Source organism: Oncorhynchus kisutch, unplaced genomic scaffold (assembly GCF_002021735.2).
Source record: "Oncorhynchus kisutch isolate 150728-3 unplaced genomic scaffold, Okis_V2 scaffold784, whole genome shotgun sequence".
Taxonomy (NCBI): domain Eukaryota; kingdom Metazoa; phylum Chordata; class Actinopteri; order Salmoniformes; family Salmonidae; genus Oncorhynchus; species Oncorhynchus kisutch.
This window is the reverse complement of record NW_022262729.1, coordinates 24,281-48,247: the sequence shown is the minus strand read 5'-3', so window position 1 is coordinate 48,247 and position 23,967 is coordinate 24,281. Positions and strand designations below refer to the sequence as shown.

At 42.1% G+C, this 23,967-nt stretch overlaps 2 protein-coding genes across 5 annotated transcripts; both read left to right on the top strand.

Annotated features, from left to right (window-relative positions):
* The first annotated feature begins 4,490 nt into the window (after positions 1-4,490).
* LOC116362061 (uncharacterized) lies at positions 4,491-8,808 on the top strand. Of its 4 annotated transcripts, none has more exons than XM_031816382.1 (7): positions 4,491-4,720; positions 5,855-5,902; positions 6,354-6,406; positions 6,546-6,627; positions 6,721-6,790; positions 6,956-7,067; positions 8,461-8,808. In XM_031816382.1, the coding sequence occupies exons 3-7, from the start codon at positions 6,392-6,394 to the stop codon at positions 8,791-8,793; spliced, it is 612 nt and encodes a 203-aa protein (XP_031672242.1). In that variant the 5' UTR covers positions 4,491-4,720; positions 5,855-5,902; positions 6,354-6,391; the 3' UTR covers positions 8,794-8,808. The 4 variants fall into 4 exon arrangements, with proteins under 4 accessions (XP_031672242.1, XP_031672240.1, XP_031672241.1 ...); XM_031816380.1 differs by having other exon boundaries at positions 6,295-6,406; XM_031816381.1 differs by having other exon boundaries at positions 5,794-5,902.
* Positions 8,809-12,979: 4,171 nt separating this feature from the next.
* Positions 12,980-14,357, top strand: LOC116362062 (protein transport protein Sec16A-like). Its single transcript, XM_031816384.1, has 6 exons — positions 12,980-12,990; positions 13,307-13,524; positions 13,631-13,687; positions 13,792-13,866; positions 13,991-14,156; positions 14,277-14,357. Exons 2-5 carry the CDS (start codon positions 13,339-13,341, stop codon positions 14,153-14,155), a joined length of 483 nt encoding a protein of 160 aa, XP_031672244.1. The 5' UTR covers positions 12,980-12,990; positions 13,307-13,338; the 3' UTR covers position 14,156; positions 14,277-14,357.
* The last annotated feature ends 9,610 nt before the right edge of the window (positions 14,358-23,967 follow it).

The following is a 23,967-nucleotide window of genomic DNA, read 5'->3' as shown; positions in this document are numbered from 1 at the left end:
GGCCTCCAATTCATCAGAAGAATTATCAGAGTTGATGAACATAATCAATGGGTTGTCCCCAACTGATGCTGGAACACTTGACTCTGACAGACCGGCTCTCATGACCACTTGCCGTCAGTCTAGTTCCAAATCATTGCCTAGACACTCTCTGTCTGGCAGCAGCACACACAACGGTGGAACTGTGGATATTCAAGTTTTAGGAGAGGTGGAATCTAAGATGGACAACAAAGATCTGGAGATGTCTAGTGTCTCTGTGCATCCATCAACTCCATCAGCCATGGACTCTGATACACATGCATCATTTGACTCCACTAGCAATGACGACACCTCTTTGGTACTTTTACTGATTGTTAGATTGCTGTCAATGATCACCCCTTTCACATTACTGGAATCCTCTGACATTGGTGAAACATCAAGAGTTCTCACAAAGAGGATTCTGTCTGAGTTCTGTGGCACCTCAGGCCTTGAACCAACTCAAGCCTACCCCCAGAATCTGAAAATAAAAAAGATTTTCAAGGCTGTCTACAAGGGGCTTCTTCAAGAATTTGGGTCAGAGAAGATGCTCCAGGTTGCAATGAAGTCAACGGATTATGCATTTGACGATGCCCTGGTCAAATCATTAACTAGGGAACTACTAGCTAAATGCAATGAGGCTAGCTCTTCACCTCCCTCCATGACACAGTTGTCATCACACAATGTACTTGGCAGTGACGAGGTAGGTAATTCTGGGCTTCCAACAACTTGTAGAAAGGAAAGGAAGAGAGGAAGATTCAGCGCTCTCTGTGGACTCAACCCAAAGGTACATATGTCATCAAAATACACATTTTTAAGATTATTTTTATTCATTACGTACAGTATGATGGTAAACACTGATACCCTTTGTGTGCAATTTCTCCTACTGTATAAATGACTGTTGGTTACCCAGAGTACAAAGCAGGTCAACAAGAAGAACCACTGCACTCCAACACCTTCCCAGAACCAGACCCCTGCCGTCAGTGAAACAGGTAAGTCAATACACTCAAATGTGTACTGAACAAAAATATAAACGCAACATGCAACAATTTCAAAGATTTTATTGAGTTACAGTTCATATATGGAAATCAGTCAATTGAAATACGTTCATTAGGCCCTTATCTATGGATTTCACATGACTGGGAATACAGATATGCATCTGTTCGTCACAGATACCTTAAAAAAAGGTAGGGGCGTGGATCAGAAAACCAGTCAGTATCTGGTGTGACCACCATTTCCCTCATGCAGCGTGACACTTCTCCTTCGCATAGAGTTGATCAGGCTGTTGATTGTGGCCTATGGAATGTTGTCCCACTCCTCTTCAATAGCTGTGCGAAGTTGTTGAATATTGGTGGGAACTGGAACACGCTGTTGTACACGTCAATCCAGAGCATCACAAACATGCTAAATGGGTGACATGTCTGGTGAGTATGCAGGCCTTTCGACATGGGGCCATGCATTACCATGTTGAAACATGAGGTGATGGCGGCGGATGAATGGCACGACAATGGGCCTAAGGATCTCGTGACGGTATCTCTGTACATTCAAATTGCCATTGATAAAATGCAATTGTATTCGTTGTCCGTAGATTATGCCTGCCCACACCATAACCCTACAGCCAACACGACGCCATATACGTGGTCTGTGGTTGTGAGGCCTGTTGGACATACTGCCAAATTCTCTAAAACGACATTGAAGGCGGCTTATGGTAAAGAAATAAACATCCAATTCTCTGGCCACAGCTCTGGTGGACATTCCTGCAGTCAGCATGCCAATTGCACGCTCCCTCAAAACAAGTCAACCAGCGTTTTTCCTTGCTCCTTTTTTTCTCAGTCTCTGTCTCTGAGACATCTGTGGCGTTGTGTGGTGTTGTAAAACTGCACATTTTAGCGTGGCCTTTTATTGCCTCCAGCACGAGTTGCACCTTTGTAATGATCATGCTTTTTAACCCACAAGAGTCTAAGCCCTGTCTGGGCCGAGGGGTTTGTATCGGCCTTACTGCTATTTGCCCATACAAACACATTGAAAAACAGATTCACTACATGGAACTGAAGTGTCTGTCCTAAATCTGAGAGATATAAGAAAGTTGACGAAATATATATTTATTTATATGTATATATATTTTTTGCATGTTTTTATCCCCTTCTTTTTGGCACTAAACAGTCTAAGCCCTGGGGGGGCCTATGTAACACTTCTGCGTTAAATAGGCGGATTGAGACTGCTAGGCTACCTGCCGCCCGACATTTGCAAATTATGTAGAATATTACAATTTAAATAATAATAATGCAATACTAATTCTTCACACTAACTAGGGTCAGTTAAAGAAAATGTTATGTTTACATTTTTTCCCCCAGCAATTGTCAATGATCAACAATCCTGCCGAACAGAGAGTGTATGCTCCACCAAGAAGAAACCAAGGAAGCGTTCGCTCATTTGCAGGATGTTTTCAGCTATAGGCAAAGCCTTGTCCAGTCCCTTTACTTCCTGCTATAAAAAGAAGAGCACCTAATCTATATTTCAAAATAAATATTTGAAATTAACATAATTGCATTAATTCTTCATGTTGAGTGTTTTTCATTATATATTATTGGATGATATAAAGTGTAGTAGTAGTAGAAGTTGTATAGTTGACTATAGTTGACTATATACATACATTAAAAAAGAATAAGAATAGTGTGCACTTCTAGGTATAGTTGAAGTCTGATGTTTACATACACCTTAGCCAAATACATTTAAACTCAGTTTTTCACAATTCCTGATATTTAATCCTAGTAAAAAAATCCTGTCTTAGGTCAGTTAGAATCATCACTTTATTTTAAGAATGTGAAATGTCAGAATAATACTAGAGAGAATTATTTATTTCAGCTTTTATTTCTTTCATCACGTTCCCAGTGGGTCAGAAGTTTACATACACTCAATTAGTATTTGGTAGCATTGCCTTTAAATTGTTTAACTTGGGTCAAACGTTTCGGTTGGTCTTCCACAAGCTTCCCACAATAAGTTTACTGAATTTTGGCCCATTCCTCCTGACAGAGCTGGTGTAACTGAGTCAGGTTTGTAGGCCTCCTTGCTCGCACACGCTTTTTCAGTTCTGCCCACACATTTTCTATAGGATTGAAGTCAGGGCTTTGTGATGGCCACTCCAATACCTTGACTTTGTTGTCCTTAAGTCATTTTTGCCACAACTTTGGAAGTATACTTGGGGTTATTGTCCATTTGGAATACCCACTTGCGACCAAGCCTTAACTTCCTGACTGATGTCTTGAGATGTTGCTTCAATATATCCACATCATTTTTGTGGATATCACATCAAATAAAACTACAAATAATCTTATCTAAGTCCTTTACAATTTTAGGGGGTAAGTCAAGTGACAACGAGACATAAACCAATCTGGATAACCCTTCAGCTTTGGATAATAATACTCGACCTTATAACGAAATATCTCTCATCAACCCGAGGTTCAATTAGTTAAAGTTCAATTCAGTCCTTTGTTTTTCATCCTTGCATATAACAATTTCAATATAAGTAACCTTATCTTTAATTGGGATACCAAATACTTCCTGTAAAACACAATCCTTGAATGGAAATAAGACTGACTTACTGATATTCATTTTCAAACCCGAAACGAAGGAAAAGTCTTCAATACAGGAAACTGCTTTAGAAACCTCATTCCTGTCTCTTAAAAATATTACGATTCGCCTAGCATTAATAGAAAAAACAGAAATGGACATTTACTATCACAGTGACTAGATGAAGAATATTAAACTTGTATACGTTTACATGAACCAGGGTCTCACAAAAAGAAAAGTTCTTACTAGTTGCAAATAAAAACAGTCCTTTGCACCACGCAAGTGGGTGACCTAAATTCTATATATATATATTTATACAATTGCAAATAACATTGTACCATAAATTGGTAAAAAGTAATAGCCATCAAGTTAACATTAAGTGTCAGTGCGAATTTCCCTGCCATAAAATAAATATATATAACAAAAAGTTTGTCTCACACAAACAATGCTCTTTCCTCAAGAAATATAAAGTTTTATCAGACGCAAATAAAACTCAGTCCTGCACAACTCACTTGATAAATCCAGCCACAGACGATTCTGAGCTTCTTTGTCAAATGCTGTCAGATCCTCCTTGAACCTCAGGTTGTTCTTCTTTAAATAGTCATTTTTCTTTGCACTTTTCCATGTCATGTCCCTCACTGTCCTGGAGATGAATCTCATGATCACTGGTCGTGGTGGCTGGTTGTTTTCCCCATCTCTCAGCCTACCCAGGCGGTGCACTACATCCAGAGAACCTGCAACAACATTTCGCTCCTCCTATTGCCCTGCAAATGTCTTGCTTTGATGTTCTCGTCAAATTTTTCTGCTATTCCATAAATTCGAAGATTCCATCTCCGACTATACCGGTCATTATCGTTTACCTTTTGACTCCATTTCAGTGAGTTTCTTCTCCTTCTTTGCAACCTGAATGTTCAATGTTGCGTTCTGCTGCTTCAGAGTTTTTACTTCCTCAGCACTGAAATCAATCGATTTCTTCAGGTTAACGATACTGACAGTGTTCTTTTACACCAAATTCATGATGTTATCTGTACTCTCTGATTTTAGCCGTGAGGATGCGGACGATGTTGTCCTGTAGCTGGCTCATTGATGGTTCACTTCTCAGCTTCTTTGGAAGTTGCTCCTTGGTTGGGGTATTCGGGTATGAATCGCATTCACCCCCCTTTTTTACACTGCAAACATATGAGTGAGTTTCAACAATGCCTCTTTTCTCCTTGGAAGTTTCAACATCCATTATCTCAGCAACAGTTTGGTCATGTCCTGATTACATGCTACTAGCTATGAAGACGTTAGCAGGCTAACTTAACGGCACACGCTGAAACGTTTCGATAGCTAGCTTGTTCGTTGGAAATCGTCAAAAATATGTCAATGGATTGATAAATTACAAAATTATTCATTGTATGGTTAGATATCGTTTTTTGTGAAAACGAAAAACAAATTCCAACTGCAGTCTAAAACTATAAACTTTATCAGAGAACCCTAAAATTGTTCCTCAGCTAGAAATGTTCCACCTTCTCATGTCGCCATCTTGACCATGTCACTGATTTCATGGAGCTCTCCTGCACATCATTTACTTCACAAAATGTGAAAGCCCCAGAAATAAACATTGCGAGATTGTAAATATGTGTGAGAGTCAGGGATTTGAAAGCAGACGCTTTCATCCAAAGCGATGTACTGTAATGCGTACATACATTTGACTTTTGAGTGGCCCGGGGAAATTAGACTTTTTCAAGCTTTTCTAAGCAATTTTTGTATCTCTTTCTTTGTAATACTGTATGTATTCAATCTTTTCGAATTGATCACTTCCCACTGGGCACATACATCAATTCAATGTTTATTCCACATTGGTTTAACGTAATTTAATTGGAATTACATGGATATTCTGTCACAGTGAATTTTGTAATCTGCAGTCAATTTAATTATGTTTTCATGTGCCATGATTCTGACATTTCACATATGGTCCTCATAGGATTAGGCTACATAATTACAGTGGTGCAGTAAATGTAATCTCAATTCAATACGATGTGCATATACTGTACATATAGCCATTATAGCTATTAAACCCATGTTCAGTGACTGTAATCTGTGACGCAAGTGGCCTAATATGTTTGTGACGTTCCATGGAACCCACAGTGTTGTTTAAAACTAGATTCTGATTGGCTTGCAGGTCATTGTACAGTGTACATTATAAATGAAAACGTGCTTTTATATCAGTGTTACAGATTCACATTACCGAGCATGTCTCAACCCGTACCGCGCTTTTATCTGCCTAAAGGTATCTTCACGCACGACTGTACAGGCCTTTTGGATACGCTTGTTCAAGGTAAGGATATGTGTCAAGCTATAGCCTACTTTTAATGTTTTAGTTCCGAACTCAAATTACTCCAGTCAAGTGATTAATCATAAAAGTGAGTTGTTTTGACTGAGCAGTCCAATGACCAATGCTGTTTTTGGACTATGAGACCCTAGGCTATATACTATGATGAGCCAATAACATGCATAGATTGTGCATTAGGCAGTGCACAAGTTAGTGTCTAGGTCAGAATATAAAGTTGCTACTTCCGTCAACTCAAGTTACTCAAGTCAAGTGATTAATCGTAAGAGTTAGTTGTTTTGACTGTCAAAACAAATAACTTTGATGGAATATTCCAAATTACTATGGCAATTATTCATCACAAATTCACAATATTACTTGTATTTCAATGATTCATCCAGGCCCAAGACATAAAGTCTCCTGAAAGCTGTGTAGTAATCATTCCATTGCTGACCCATAGGATGGTAATCACATACATGATTGGCTTCATCTAGAATCATGGATACCTTTCATGTGAGTACTCACACACAATATTTTTTTTACATACCTCAGAAGGAAGATACCTCAATATCTGGAAGCACTGTCTCGTGTACAATTGCTAATGCTATCTCTGAAATGTCTAACAAAATGTTGACTTGATCGTTTCATCAAGACCTTCTCATCACAAGTTGGAACTAGTGGTCAACATTGGGACAATGCAGCCATAAATAACATGGACCAATATTTTCATGGAGGTAAGCACTATATTTCTGATGGGTTTAAAGATTGTATTACATTATCTTACCATAGATATTTTTCCTCTAATTTGGCTCCTGTTCCTCCAACAGTGAGCAAGACCTGCCAGCAGAGCTCACTGGAGCAGGGAGACATGCCGTCATCCTTTTGGCGCCTGACAAAGTACACTTTTTCTCTTCTAAATAACACTATTGTAACATCTTCTGCACAAAGTTACATTCCTAATTAGATTGGTGTTAAGTGAGAAAGAATCCTAAAGATGGTCCAATGGGCATGGTCTGAAGCCTCTTCCCATCTCAGTGTGTTGAACCACCTGATTTCTTGCAGGCTTGAGATTCAGATCCTGCTGAACGATGTTAAGCATTCGATTAACCACATGCAGGGGACGCTGAACACCATGCAGGGGCAGTGTATTGAGTTGCAGACTGCCATGTCTAAGGTAGTGTCAGATGAGTCTCAGATACAGAAGAATAAGTCTATGATGGTATGGTGATAATGATTGAGATGGTGATTATAATAATGATGACTAGCGGTACCCCACCCTAAGGGCAGTAAATCATTGGATCTGATTAATTAAATTCAATGCAATTCAATCTTTGAGGACTGCAACCATAGAAATACAATGACTTTACACTAATAATAAGCTATTGTCAACTTGCCGTCAATGCTTATCTTGCTCATTGCTCACTGTCAATTGCTGACTGTTACCCTATGAGTGCAACTATTATTGATTTCTCACAGAAAAATTATTTGGTTGCAAATGTACCTGGGGCCATGTTAGGCTACTCATTTTGAATCCACCGGTGGCAACTTGTGTGACCATAAAAGTCTGTGCGACTTGGCACAGTAAAATAATTTGGTTACTGCCTGCCCTACATCATAGAAGGCACTTCAAGTCGAACTAGGACATTTTGACATTTCTGACTCACTAACTCGTCATGGAATGACTAACTCGTCATGGAAAGTTTCCCACTTGTGAAGTATTAGAATCAACCAGTAGGAAGCTCTACGCTAATAACTTACATTCATTTTAACTCTGAGGTTCCAAGTTTCCGATGGCATGTGAATGAGTCAATAATTGCTATGGTCATTTTGAATGTTCAGTCAGTGAGCATTATGGGTAATTATCCTACATACTTACATCAAATACTTTATGATAGCATCATCTCCTGTAGTAACAGTGCCATTCCAAACACAATAAATGTGAAAATGAACAAAGATACAAAATATTGCTAAAGTGAAGAAAATCAGCTCAAAATTGTAGGAGGAAATGCCCCTGCAGCAGGGAGGCTTACGGTATTATAATATATTGTAGATAACATTAATATAATTTGTGTATTTACAATATCAGTACACATACAAATGAAAGTATATGCTAGGGAATGATCTACACTGAGTGAACAAAACATTAAGAACACCTTCCTATTGATGTCCCACCCTTGGTGGTGGACCATTGTTGATACTCAGGGAAAACTATTGAGCTGAAAAACCCAACAGCTTCTGGCACCTACTACCATACTCTGTTCAAAGGGACTTAAATGTTTGGTCTTGCCCATTCACCCTCTGAATGACACACATACACAATCCATGTCTCAATTGTCTAAAAGTCCATCTTTAACCTGTCTCCTCCCCTTCATCTACACTGAGAAGAAGATTTAACAATTAACATCAATAAGGGATTATAGCTTTCACCTGATTAGTCTGTGTCACAGAAAGAGAAGGTGTTCTTAATAATGTTTAATACACTCAGTGTACTATGTGTCAATGATGCTATAGATTCCAAGTGGTTGATTTTTTAGGGAATGACTATATGCTCTATTTTATACCTGCAGTTCATCACAGCAGCTGATGTTGCTGTACAGAGGAAGGAGATCCTCCGAGCATCAGGCCTCATCCCTGAACAAAAGGAGTTGATCCTCCTCATGGCCAGTATCACTGCGCAGAGGAAGGGAATCGTCCCAATGTCCAGTGTCCCTGCACACAGGGAGGGGATCCTCCTCACAGCCAGTGTCCCTGTGAAGAATGGAAACAATCATCCACAACCACCTCCCATCATCCCCATGGTGGCACCACTGTGGAAATGGGATGGTGGTCCGATAGTCCAGGATTATGAGGAAAAATTGGCCCTCTTTCTGGGACTCACCCACAAACAGGACCAAGCCTGACCTGCTGAGGAGTGACGGACTCCATCCTAGCTGGAGGGGTGCTCTCATCTTATCTACCAACATAGACAGGGCTCTAACTCCTCTAGCTCCACAATGAAATAGGGTGCAGGCCAGGCAGCAGGCTGTTAGCCAGCCTGCCAGCATAGTGGAGTCTGCCACTAGCACAGTCAGTGTAGTCAGCTCAGCTATCACCATTGAGACCGTGTCTGTGCCTCGACCTAGGTTGGGCAAAACTAAACATGGCGGTGTTCGCCTTAGCAATCTCACTAGGATAAAGACTACCTCCATTCCTGTCATTATTGAAAGAGATCATGATACCTCACATCTCAAAATAGGGCTACTTAATGTTAGATCCCTTACTTCAAAGGCAATTATAGTCAATGAACTAATTACTGATCATAATCTTGATGTGATTGGCCTGACTGAAACATGGCTTAAGCCTGATGAATTTACTGTGTTAAATGAGGCCTCACCTCCTGGCTACACTAGTGACCATATCCCCCGTGCATCCCGCAAAGGCGGAGGTGTTGCTAACATTTACGATAGCAAATTTCAATTTACAAAAAAAAAGACATTTTCGTCTTTTGAGCTTCTAGTCATGAAATCTATGCAGCCTACTCAATCACTTTTTATAGCTACTGTTTACAGGCCTCCTGGGCCATATACAGCGTTCCTCACTGAGTTCCCTGAATTCCTATCGGACCTTGTAGTCATAGCAGATAATATTCTAATCTTTGGTGACTTTAATATTCAAATGGAAAAGTCCACAGACCCACTCCAAAAAGCTTTCGGAGCCATCATCGACTCAGTGGGTTTTGTCCAACATGTCTCTGGACCCACTCACTGTCACAGTCATACGCTGGACCTAGTTTTGTCCCATGGAATAAATGTTGTGGATCTTAATGTTTTTCCTCATAATCCTGGACTATCGGACCACCATTTTATTACGTTTGCAATTGCAACAAATAATCTGCTCAGACCCCAACCAAGGAACATCAAAAGTCGTGCTATAAATTCACAGACAACACAAAGATTCCTTGATGTCCTTCCAGATTCCCTCTGTCTACCCAAGGACGCCAGAGGACAAAAATCAGTTAACCACCTAACTGAGGAACTCAATTTAACCTTGCACAATACCCTAGATGCAGTTGCACCCCTAAAAACTAAAAACATTTCTCATAAGAAACTAGCTCCCTGGTACACAGAAAATACCCGAGCTCTGAAGCAAGCTTCCAGAAAATTGGAACGGAAATGGCGCCACACCAAACTGGAAGTCTTCCGACTAGCTTGGAAAGACAGTACCGTGCAGTACCGAAGAGCCCTTACTGCTGCTCGATCATCCTATTTTTCTAACTTAATTGAGGAAAATAAGAACAATCCGAAATTCCTTTTTGATACTGTCGCAAAGCTAACTAAAAAGCAGCATTCCCCAAGAGAGGATGACTTTCACTTTAGCAGTGATAAATTCATGAACTTCTTTGAGGAAAAGATTATGATTATTAGAAAGCAAATTACGGACTCCTCTTTAAATCTGTGTATTCCTTCAAAGCTCAGTTGTCCTGAGTCTGCACAACTCTCCCAGGACCTAGGATCAAGAGAGACGCTCAAGTGTTTTAGTACTATATCTCTTGACACAATGATGAAAATAATCATGGCCTCTAAACCTTCAAGCTGCATACTGGACCCTATTCCAACTAAACTACTGAAAGAGCTGCTTCCTGTGCTTGGCCCTCCTATGTTGAACATAATAAACGGCTCTCTATCCACCGGATGTGTACCAAACTCACTAAAAGTGGCAGTAATAAAGCCTCTCTTGAAAAAGCCAAACCTTGACCCACAAAATATAAAAAACTATCGGCCTATATCGAATCTTCCATTCCTCTCAAAAATTTTAGAAAAGGCTGTTGCGCAGCAACTTACTGCCTTCCTGAAGACAAACAATGTATACGAAATGCTTCAGTCTGGTTTTAGACCCCATCATAGCACTGAGACAGCACTTGTGAAGGTGGTAAATGACATTTTAATGGCATCGGACCGAGGCTCTGCATCTGTCCTCGTGCTCCTAGTACTTAGTGCTTCTTTTGATACCATCAATCACCACATTCTTTTGGAGAGATTGGAAACCCAAATTGGTTTACACGGACAAGTTCTGGCCTGGTTTAGATCTTATCTGTCAGAAAGATATCAATTTGTCTCTGTGAATGGTTTGTCCTCTGACAAATCAACTGTAAATTTCGGTGTTCCTCAAGGTTCCGTTTTAGGACCACTATTGTTTTCACTATATATTTTACCTCTTGGGGATGTTATTCGAAAACATAATGTTAACTTTCACTGCTATGCGGATGACACAAAGCTGTACATTTCAATGAAACATGGTGAAGCCCCAAAATTGCCCTTGCTAGAAGCATGTGTTTCAGACATAAGGAAGTGGATGGCTGCAAACTTTCTACTTTTAAACTCAGACAAAACAGAGATGCTTGTTCTAGGTCCCAAGAAACAAAGAGATCTTCTGTTGAATCTGACAATTAATCTTAATGGTTGTACAGTCGTCTCAAATAAAACTGTAAAGGACCTTGGCGTTACTCTGGACCCTGATCTCTCTTTTGAAGAACATATCAAGACCATTTCAAGGACAGCTTTTTTCCATCTACGTAACATTGCAAAAATCAGAAACCTTCTGTCCAAAAATGATGCAGAAAAATTCATCCATGCTTTTGTCACTTCTAGGTTAGACTACTGCAATGCTCTACTTTCCGGCTACCCGGATAAAGCACTAAATAAATTTCAGTTGGTGCTAAATACAGCTGCTAGAATCCTGACTAGAACCAAAAAATTGGATCATATTACTCCAGTGCTAGCCTCTCTACACTGGCTTCCTGTCAAAGCAAGGGCTGATTTCAAGGTTTTACTGCTAACCTACAAAGCATTACATGGGCTTGCTCCTACCTATCTCTCTGATTTGGTCCTGCCGTACATACCTACGGTCACAAGACGCAGGCCTCCTAATTGTCCCTAGAATTTCTAAGCAAACAGCTGGAGGCAGGGCTTTCTCCTATAGAGCTCCATTTTTATGGAACGGTCTGCCTACCCATGTCAGAGACGCAAACTCGGTCTCAACCTTTAAGTCTTTACTGAAGACTCATCTCTTCAGTGGGTCATATGATTGAGTGTAGTCTGGCCCAGGAGTGGGAAGGTGAACGGAAAGGCTCTGGAGCAACGAACCGCCCTTGCTGTCTCTGCCTGGCCGGTTCCCCTCTTTCCACTGGGATTCTCTGCCTCTAACCCTATTACAGGGGCTGAGTCACTGGCTTACTGTGGCTCTCTCATGCCGTCCCTGGAAGGGGTGTGTCACCTGAGTGGGTTGATTCACTGATGTGGTCATCCTGTCTGGGTTGGCGCCCCCCCTTGGGTTGTGCCATGGCAGAGATCTTTGTGGGCTATACTCAGCCTTGTCTCAGGATGGTAAGTTGGTGGTTGAAGATATCCCTCTAGTGGTGTGGGGGCTGTGCTTTGGCAAAGTGGGTGGGGTTATATCCTTCCTGTTTGGCCCTGTCCGGCGGTGTCCTCGGATGGGGCCACAGTGTCTCCTGACCCCTCCTGTCTCAGCCTCCAGTATTTATGCTGCAGTAGTTTATGTGTCGGTCAGTTTGTTATATCTGGAGTACTTCTCCTGTCCTATTTGGTGTCCTGTGTGAATCTAAGTGTGCGTTCTCTAATTCTCTCCTTCTCTCTTTCTTTCTCTCTCTCGGAGGACCTGAGCCCTAGGACCATGCCCTAGGACTACCTGACATGATGACTCCTTGCTGTCCCCAGTCCATCTGACCGTGCTGCTGCTCCAGTTTCAACTGTTCTGCCTTATTATTATACGACCATGCTGGTCATTTATGAACATTTGAACATCTTGGCCATGTTCTGTTATAATCTCCACCCGGCACAGCCAGAAGAGGACTGGCCACCCCACATAGCCTGGTTCCTCTCTAGGTTTCTTCCTAGGTTTTGGCCTTTCTAGGGAGTTTTCCCTAGCCACCGTGCTTCTACACCTGCATTGCTTGCTGTTTGGGGTTTTAGGCTGGGTTTCTGTACATCACTTTGAGATATCAGCTGATGTACGAAGGGCTATATAAATAAATTTGATTTGATTTGATTTGGATGGTGGAGCGTGTACTCCACCTGTGGATTTCTATTCCAAGAGAAGAGGTCACTTAAACGTACCTAATTAGTAAAGAAATTACCATTGTGATAGCGTGATGATGTGACTATTTTATGCAGAAATAGTTTGGCGATTGGTCACATTTGTAAGCCCTCACATAATATGCAGGGAATTGTTGATTTTGCAACCAAAACAATGCGATGGCAGAGTACTGGAGTAAACTCCCAGTAATCCCCGTGACTGCGTGTAGGTTAAGATTGGGTTGTAACAGAGTATCAGAGCGAGACGTTCCTACCTGTCAGCTAGTAATTGTTCTGTGTGGTGACATGATCAGAGTGGCCTGACTTCTTCCACTTATTACAGATGTCCGACTTAGATATGTTGAGCATCCTGCTATGATGTCCATTACCAAGCCGGAACACTCCGAGGCCAACCCTCAGTGCCAGACTGGCAGCCGGCCGGTGGCTGAGCCCGAGACCACTGCTGTTCACAATAACAGTGGAGGCTGGCTCAGCTGGGTCTTTGGGAGTGGAAGAGTTAATAAGAAGGAGGTTCATCTACCTGAGGACAAAGACAGATCTGTAAGGAACTGGTTATTAACACTATATTCTATGTAGAGACAATTGAGTGGATTAAAATTTGTAAAAATTGTGGCTTGCTTCACATTGCTAATATCTTCTTCCTCAGATTGTCTGGGATCCAACTCTGCACAGATGGGTTAACAAAACTGAGCCCAATGCTGAGGTACACACTTAAATTCAATGAAATTAAAAACAGTGGACAACCATTGTATTTCAACTGTGATAATATTACTAACAATTTGGGAAATGTGTTGATGTGTTTTACAGAACAAGTGTGTACAACCACCTCCACGAATGGGGACATATGGATATCAGGAGAACACTGGCAGTGTCCCCAAAGGAGTGAGTCCTTACTCTATGAAAGCAAGTGAATATTGCTTTAGAATACATGTGGTTTAACCAAGACCGTGTCAGCCGATCATAGATGTCCCTGGTGGTCTCCTGCTAACACCTTTCCTACTACCAGCAGGTCTATGGGGCAGCAGATACCCTACAATGCATTACAATGATGAGACCAACTCAAAGCCTTGGGCCTGGACTGCTTCCTAGACAGCTCTCTGGCTTGCTCCCTCCTTCACACTTTGACCTCATGGCACCAATGGTTGTACCACCTGACACTCTACCCTACTGAGGTATGTCTTTGGAAAATCCTTCCAAATTGTATCCATTCATCATTAAATGAGATTTTACTTTAACATAGCAAATGACTGAAGTAGCAAGGATGTTATCTAATTTTTATTTTTGTCCAACAGGCCATTTGCCCAGATTGGATTTGCAATACATAGATTTTTTCAGCATTAAAAAACTTCAGCATTAAAAATGTATTAAAAGATGATCTTTTAATGAATCTCTCCTTTGTGTCCTCATGTTCACATTAATCTGATGTGTTATATCATCATTTACAATGCGTATTGCTTCTGCATTGCTTTACGTTACAGAAACGTATATACACTGCTCAAAAAAATAAAGGGAACACTAAAATAACACATCCTAGATCTGAATGAATGAAATATTCTTATTAAATACTTTTTTCTTTACATAGTTGAATGTGCTGACAACAAAATCACACAAAAATGATCAATGGAAATCAAATTTATCAACCCATGGAGGTCTGGATTTGGAGTCACACTCAAAATTAAAGTGGAAAACCACACTACAGGCTGATCCAACTTTGTCCTTAAAACAAGTCAAAATGAGGCTCAGTAGTGTGTGTGGCCTCCACGTGCCTGTATGACCTCTCTACAACGCCTGGGCATGCTCCTGATGAGATGGCGGATGGTCTCCTGAGGGATCTCCTCCCAGACCTGGACTAAAGCATCCGCCAACTCCTGGACAGTCTGTGGTGGATGGAGCGAGACATGATGTCCCAGATGTGCTCAATTTGATTCAGATCTGGGGAACGGGTGGGCCAGTCCATAGCATCAATGCCTTCCTCTTGCAGGAACTGCTGACACACTCCAGCCACATGAGGTCTAGCATTGTCTTGCATTAGGAGGAACCCAGGGCCAACCACACCAGCATATGGTCTCACAAGGGGTCTGAGGATCTCATCTCGGTACCTAATGGCAGTCAGGCTACCTCTGGCGAGCACATGGAGGGCTGTGCGGCCCCCCAAAGAAATGCCACCCCACACCATGACTGACCCACCGCCAAACCGGTCATGCTGGAGGATGTTGCAGGCAGCAGAACGTTCTCCACGGCGTCTCCAGACTGTCACGTCTGTCACATGTGCTCAGTGTGAACCTGCTTTCATCTGTGAAGAGCACAGGGCGCCAGTGGTAAATTTGCCAATCTTGGTGTTCTCTGGCAAATGCCAAACATACTGCACGGTGTTGGGCTGTAAGCTGCGGATGTCATACCACCCTCATGGAGTCTGTTTCTGCCCGTTTGAGCAGACACATGCACATTTGTGGCATTTTGCAGGGCTCTGGCAGTGCTCCTCCTTGCAAAAAGGCGGAGGTAGCGGTCCTGCTGCTGGGTTGTTGCCCTCGTACGGCCTCCACGTCTCCTGATGTACTGGCCTGTCTCCTGGTAGCGCCTCCATGCTCTGGACACTATGCTGACAGACACAGCAAACCTTCTTGCCACATCTCGCATTGATGTGCCATCCTGGATGAGCTGCACTACCTGAGCCACTTGTGTGGGTTATAGACTCCGTCTCATGCTACCACTAGAGTGAAAGCACCGCCAGCATTCAAAAGTGACCAAAACATCAGCCAGGAAGCATAGGAACTGAGAAGTGGTCTGTGGTCCCCACCTGCAGAACCACTCCTTTATTGGGGGTGTCTTGCTAAATGCCTATAATTTCCACCTGTTGTCTATTCCATTTGCACAACAGCATGTGAAATTTATTGTCAATCAGTGTTGCTTCCTAAGTGGACAGTTTGATTTCACAGAAGTGTGATTGACTTGGAGTTACATTGTGTTGTTTAAGTGTTCCCTTTATTTTTTTGAGCAGTGTATTATACACATATATTTTATTTTAAACTTTACAAAAACATATTTTTGTGCTTTTTGGATTTCCAACATTTACTTACTGTACAGACAAGCATATTTTATACATATATTTTTTTTTACAATAAAAAAAAAATGTTTTTCATAGACAGAACAAACTATATTTAGATGCATTTTGATTTCCTAAATGTCAATATTTGTATTTTCTGTGTCACGTGTTTATGCCCATTGATGTACATCCTGTATATGTTACCCTTCCAATGAGCTTATCATATAAACTACAACGCGAAAAGTACGGTTTACTTCACTTTAAATCATGTTAGCACAGGTAACAGCCATTTACAGTCTTTCTTTAGTTTTTCATTCTTACTCTTCCCAATTCACTTCAACTACAGTGCCTTGCGAAAGTATTCGGCCCCCTTGAACTTTGCGATCTTTTGCCACATTTCAGGCTTCAAACATAAAGATATAAAACTGTATTTTTTTGTGAAGAATCAACAACAAGTGGGACACAATCATGAAGTGGAACGACATTTATTGGATATTTCAAACTTTTTTAACAAATCAAAAACAGAAAAATTGGGCGTGCAAAATTATTCAGCCCCCTTAAGTTAATACTTTGTAGCGCCACCTTTTGCTGCGATTACAGCTGTAAGTCGCTTGGGGTATGTCTCTATCAGTTTTGCACATCGAGAGACTGACATTTTTTCCCATTCCTCCTTGCAAAACAGCTCGAGCTCAGTGAGGTTGGATGGAGAGCATTTGTGAACAGCAGTTTTCAGTTCTTTCCACAGATTCTCGATTGGATTCAGGTCTGGACTTTGACTTGGCCATTCTAACACCTGGATATGTTTATTTTTGAACCATTCCATTGTAGATTTTGCTTTATGTTTTGGATCATTGTCTTGTTGGAAGACAAATCTCCGTCCCAGTCTCAGGTCTTTTGCAGACTCCATCAGGTTTTCTTCCAGAATGGTCCTGTATTTGGCTCCATCCATCTTCCCATCAATTTTAACCATCTTCCCTGTCCCTGCTGAAGAAAAGCAGGCCCAAACCATGATGCTGCCACCACCATGTTTGACAGTGGGGATGATGTGTTCAGGGTGATGAGCTGTGTTGCTTTTACGCCAAACATAACGTTTTGCATTGTTGCCAAAAAGTTCGACCAGAGCACCTTCTTCCACATGTTTGTGTCTCCCAGGTGGCTTGTGGCAAACTTTAAACTACACTTTTTATGGATATCTTTAAGAAATGGCTTTCTTCTTGCCACTCTTCCATAAAGGCCAGATTTGTGCAATATACGACTGATTGTTGTCCTATGGACAGAGTCTCCCACCTCAGCTGTAGATCTCTGCAGTTCATCCAGAGTGATCATGGGCCTCTTGGCTGCATCTCTGATCAGTCATCTCCTTGTATGAGCTGAAAGTTTAGAGGGACGGCCAGGTCTTGGTAGATTTGCAGTGGTCTGATACTCCTTCCATTTCAATATTATCGCTTGCACAGTGCTCCTTGGGATGTTTAAAGCTTGGGAAATCTTTTTGTATCCAAATCCGGCTTTAAACTTCTTCACAACAGTATCTCGGACCTGCCTGGTGTGTTCCTTGTTCTTCATGATGCTCTCTGCGCTTTTAACGGACCTCTGAGACTATCACAGTGCAGGAGCATTTATACGGAGACTTGATTACACACAGGTGGATTGTATTTATCATTATTAGTCATTTAGGTCAACATTGGATCATTCAGAGATCCTCACTGAACTTCTGGAGAGAGTTTGCTGCACTGAAAGTAAAGGGGCTGAATAATTTTGCACGCCCAATTTTTCAGTTTTTGATTTGTTAAAAAAGTTTGAAATATCCAATAAATGTCATTCCACTTCATGATTGTGTCCCACTTGTTGTTGATTCTTCACAAAAAAATACAGTTTTATATCTTTATGTTTGAAGCCTGAAATGTGGCAAAAGGTCGCAAAGTTCAAGGGGGCCGAATAATTTCGCAAGGCACTGTATATTTCTTTATTTCAAATGGGCTTCACCAGAGTACCGCCTAGTGGCTGGAATACAACTCTGTATTAAGCCCCTTACATATACACCCCCCTGAAAAACGAAATGTTGTCCCAGCTGTAGCCTAGTATCCAAACTGATATGCCATTTATAGTCTAAAAAAAAACAGCGTTTATAATTTGAGATTCCTGGCTACTGTAGTGTTGTGGTTTCTTGCAGGTAACCTGCTGTTCCTGGCTGTGGTCAGCCATTTTGGGACGAAGCTGCACGGGCCCAGGCTCATTGCTATGGGCTGTAGGATCCTTCCTCACAGGCCTGCCACACTTCTTCATGGGACAGTAAAACAACTGAAATACTGGTTTAACTTGTACTTGTAGAGGTACTCCAATGCGGAGGATAGTTTCACTTTAGAAATTAAGAAATGTATCCAGTTGTTGATTAATCTCAGTTAACTTCGAACTAAAGTCTTGCGTAATTGGTCAGCTGCTTGATTATGTTTTGGGGCCATACATGTTATGAGAAGGGATTAAGAGATGCTATAACTGTGACGTGGTAAGGTTGGACCCAGGTGCAGAGAAGAGACCAGAAGTTGAAGCAGTGGTTCCAACCAGGGTCTCCACCCCTCAAGGGCCCACTTAACTGCCAAGAGCTCCCGGTTACCTATATTGTAGTTGCATTCCGCTGGCGAGAACCATTTAGAGAGAAAGGAGCATGGGTGCAGTTCCTTGTCCTCCTCTTTCCTCTGTGAAAGTACCGCACCAGCTCCGGTGTCCGAGGCGTCCACCTCTACCACAAAGGGACGAGTAGGATCAGGATGAATGAGGATGGGTCCGGAGGTGAAACGTCCCTTGAGCTCTATGAATGCCCTGTCAGTCTCGGGATTCCTGCAAAAACCTGCTTGAGTGAGGTGGGACAGGGCCGTATGTGTTCCGGGAAGGGTTTTTGGAGAAGATCAGGATGTCGTCGAGGTAAACAAAGACGAACCGATCCAACAAATCCCTAAGAGTGTCATTGATCAATGCTTGAAAGGCATAAGTTATTTTCAACCATTAACTGGGGCCTTGTTGAGGCCTTATCTAAGTTAGTAATTGCTGATTGACAATAAAGTATTATTTTGATGTATGGAAAATATATGGTATGCAATTCCTATGTAGAGAAGGTTCTCTCTGGTAGTTGTTCAATATGACTTCAACTTTTACAGGGTACTCTTGTAAAATAAATGTTTAATCTCAGTGTGACTCTTAAACCCTGTTTAAATAAAAGTTTAATAAAAAAAAACATCAACACAAACACAGGATATGGGCTACACATGGTATCACATCCTGACATACTTGGCCCTACTGCACCTGCATTCCAGCACCATTACAGCATCTGGAATTGACTCAACATGTTTGAGGTGGGGGATCAATACATGTGCTGGAAGAGGTGTCTGCCAAATGTATGATTCTGATATGTACAGGTAAGTTCATTGTGTGTGGGGGGCATCCATGTTTGTGTCCGTACTCTGAAGTGCGTTTGAATATGAATGAGCAGCAGTGTTGTGATACTTAATGATCATTTTTCACTATCTTCAACCCTCAAGAACCAGGGTGAGTCTGGGTCACCCTTTTACTGGGCAAACACAACTTGTATATCATCATAGACAGGGCCGAAACGTTAATCTTTTAACCTTGCTTGAATAAAACAATGCATTTTCGGGCTTTTTCCTTTTCTATGATGATAATTTTTTTGGGTTGCACCTCAACGTTGGTTGAGTGCCCTCTGTTTTTTTGTTGTCAAATAATACCTTTGTTTTTAAATGTAAGTTCATTATTAAAAGCATTAAATTGGGATGTTTTCCACTTATTTACACAACCTACTCCACACTTGCAAAGTGACAGTTTATAGACATTTTCTGAAATGAAGTAGTAAACAGAAGAAAAGCAGAATTGAGTCCAATTATAATTTAATAATTTAATGGTCTATGGTTCAATCCCATTTCTGAAGGTCTGATGAATAATTAACATTGTTCCTCCTCTTCCTTGTGGCAGGCGCAGCAGCACACTGCCCTCCAAAGCCTGCAAAATAATCGCCGGACTGCCCCTTTCCTAGCTCTGCATGGAACATCCAGTGTCATGTCCTTGGTGACATCCGGGATGACCACAGCAACATCCTCTGGAAAGGGGAAAAAAAGGAACAGAATGAAAACAAATGCCAACCGTAGCTTCTAAACACTGGCCAGTTGAAAGGTTCTACTAAGATGTCATGACAAACGGCACCTGTCAGAGTGCTCTCTAAGTGTTACTCACCTGCTTGGATGTCAGCTGGCAGAGTGCCGAAGAAGGCCATCGTGAGAGTCCTTTCTTCAGGTGTGACGTCCACAACCTCCAAGAGGGAAGAGATGGGCTCTGCCTCTGTATTAGGGGTTATGTCCACAACATTCAGGTGGGAAGAAGCCGGGTCTGCCTCTGTATTAGAGGCGATGTCCACAACATTCAGGTGGGAAGAAGCCGGATCTGCCTCTGTGTTACTGGTGATGTCCACAACATTCAGGTGCGAAGAAGCCGGATCTGCCTCTGTCTTACAGGTGATGTCCACAACCTCCAGGTGGGAAGATGCCGGGTCTGCCTCTGTCTTACGGGTGATGTCCACAACCTCCAGGTGGGAAGAAGCCTGATCTGCCTCTGTGTTAGTGGTGATGTCCTCAACCTCCAGGTGGGAAGATGCTGGGTCTGCCTCTGTGTTAGTGGTGATGTCCTCAACCTCCAGGTGGGAAGATGCCGGGTCTGCCTCTGTCTTACGGGTGATGTCTACAACCTCCAGGTGGAAAGAAGCCTGATATGCCTCTGTGTTAGGGGTGATGTCTACAACCTCGAGGTGGGAAGAAGCCGGGTCTGTGTTATGGGTGACAACAACAATCCTGATGAGCTCTACTACTACAAGGAACCAAGATGTCATCAGAACAGGCATCTGTCAGAGTGCTCTCTATCAGTGCTACTCACCTGCTTGGATGTCAGCTGGTAGTGTGGTGGAAGCGGCCACCGCGAGGACAGGGGGGACTGGTAGGGGGGCTGCAGAGGGCTGGAAGCAGCTCTGCACCTCGTCCGCCACAAAGGCACAAACAGAGCTCGTATAAAAAGGGCTCTGCAGGTCATCGGTGGAGAAGGACTGACTGATTCTACCGAGGATCGACCACACAGAGTCAAACGCAGCAGCCCGGGAGAAAGGGATGTGAGGGGAAGGGTCCTTTAACATGCAGGAGAGCTTCTCCACTACGGCCGCCACCATGCCCACGGCCATCCCACCTATTAGGATTGGGTGCTCGGAATGGCCTTCCTCTGGCTGAAGCCACAGGGCCAGGAGGAGCCTGGGCACCACCTCCACCACCACCTGAGATGGGCTGAGCAGGTTGCTACTGGGCTCTTTGGACTGCTCGCCCAGAATGCTCCTCACAGCTCTCTCCACGATGCTGTGGACCTTCGGATCGCTGAAATCAACAATAAGGAGAAAACAAAGGTAAACGATGTGCAATGTACTCACTTAGAACACTGTCTTAGTCTGTTTCTGCGTAGTTCCAGATGTGTAGATAAATGGATCAAGTCATATGCAGGGCAGTACATGGAACTCACATGTCAGCTGGCGAGGTGCGGTGCATGGAGCGGCGGAGCTTGCAGAAAGCCTCGTGCTCTATGTTCATCATTTTTAGGCAAGTGTTTACTTCCCAGGCCTGCAGTATGAAACAGGAAGTCCCATTGGTGTAATTTCACAACAGATCTATTCTGCTGTGCTAACTCGTTGTTGAAAGGCTAGTAAAGAGCTCACTAACTTGTAGTTTGTCTCTAACTCTCATTCTCTTACCAGCCGAGCGAGGTCGTTTCCTTCCTCCAGGGTTTCCTTCCACACCCTTCAAATAAAACACAGAGCAATTCAACTTTCCTGGCTTCTGATTTTTCTGTTGTTTATTTTACCCACATCTCCTGGAGTGCTGCTGGTGGCAGGTAATGGCAGTGAATGTGAGTGCTGACGTGGTACTCACCTCTCCCTAAGAGATTTTTTGCCCTGAGACACCAGCCAGTTGCTCATGTGCTCCGTGGTGACATGGGGAGGGACCTGGCCTTGACTCTGGAGCAGCAGATAGTGGACCATGAGCTTCTTCTGCAAGATGAGGTAAGGTGTGAGTCTGTGCCACGAAATACCATATCATGTGCTTTCAGAAGGGCCTCTCGCAACATTTCACAACTGCTCATGCCTCACAATTTGCAAGTGATTATTAAGAACTCTTATGACCACCTTCTCTAAACTGTCTTGAAATACAACTCTTTTTCTGTTGTTTATGTTTTTGTGGGCTGAATCTTACCTGTTTATTGTAATATGTTTCCTCCCAGCAGGCCTGCAGAGTCTGAAAATAAAGGCTGCTTCTACAGAAATCCTTTGAAGATAATGAAAATAATGATGCTTTGTTATGCACATTAAGCACAGGCATTTACAGTATGCTAAAATGAATTTATCCTAAGATTACCTTTGTGGGACCATAAGTGAACTCCGGAATGCACCAAACCCTATCCATGGTAAGATGGGGAAGAAATGCAGCGCTATAGATATACGGGATGCTCTAGAGATAACAGGAGTGACTTAAAGTCGCGAATGATCAATGGCTGGAGTCCTCCAATATGCTGCACTTAGAATTGAGTTGTAGGAATGTTTGGCGCAAAATAGAATGTTTACATTCTATTGCCATGGAGAAATGGAATGTGTAGAACCTGTATAATTGGGTATGCTTCTATGTCTTTATTTCGTGAAACATTAAACTCTTTATTTTGTCATAATGTGTATATGAGGATGTAGGAGCCCGTCCAGATTCATGACCCGATTATCCAGGTGCATGTTGCTTAGACCAACTAATCCAACCTTGGTTTCCAAGTTAAATACATTGTTTATATATGCCTATACAATATCTTTATATTATCCACATTGTAACAAAGTGTTTGTACACTTTAGCTATGCAGCTGTAATTACATTTAAAAAAAATAGACTGAATTATTAGTATTATTATCAAATTATTAACATCCCCTCTTGACCTGGCCGATTTGAATTGGTCCTTGTGTGCAATTTGGTGCATAATATAGGGGAACAACATCACACTGCTACACCTATACAAATCTATCGACCACATCCATTTAAAGCAATGATTGTCAATTGAAAATGTGGTTGTTGTGTTATCCTGTTGTGCGGCTTGAGTGTCAGTCCCCTTAAGCACATTTTTCCAATATTTTTCCATGCTCTGAATTGACAGAATGGACACTTTTGAAAAGATATTCGGTTAAAAATAAGAGTATGAATGACAATAAACGTATGACTTGGATTGTATGAATAATAGTGTAGTAAACAATATCGCTCAGCGTAGGAACTTTTGGTGTTTGGAAAGTATCCGTTTTTAGTCTCCATGACACGTATCACTTCGTTGTCTTGTTGGTAATAGTAAAAATGCATGACAGTCCGCATTGTAATGGTCTAACAGGTGTTTTTCCTTTTGTTTCTCACAATAAACAGACATTTGAGAACGGAATTGCTTACTGTTGTACCTATGATGCACAGACACACAAAAGCTGTAAAGTGTAGTTTGAATAATCAGTTTCAATTATTTGCAGATGTATTCCCTATCATTTACAAATCGAAAGATGTAACATTTGAAATGAATGTGGCAGAACAGTTTAGCATAGAGTTCCTGTGGGAGTCTTCTCCTTCAGTCTTTTTGCCTCCTTGGCCTCGTTTCTCATTACATGGGATTTCCCCAGTGCCAACTTCACATGAGATGGCCGCTGTCTACTGTCATGTGGTGCTGAATGACAGATATCGCTATGCCGATATTGCTGCTGTCCATGGACCTGAAATGTACAATCTTGCCTATTTGCATATGTACGACCGTCCAAACTTGACCCCACACACATACACAAACATTAATGCTAATCTCTCACACACTTTCGAACATTGCACAACCTGCAACAAGACA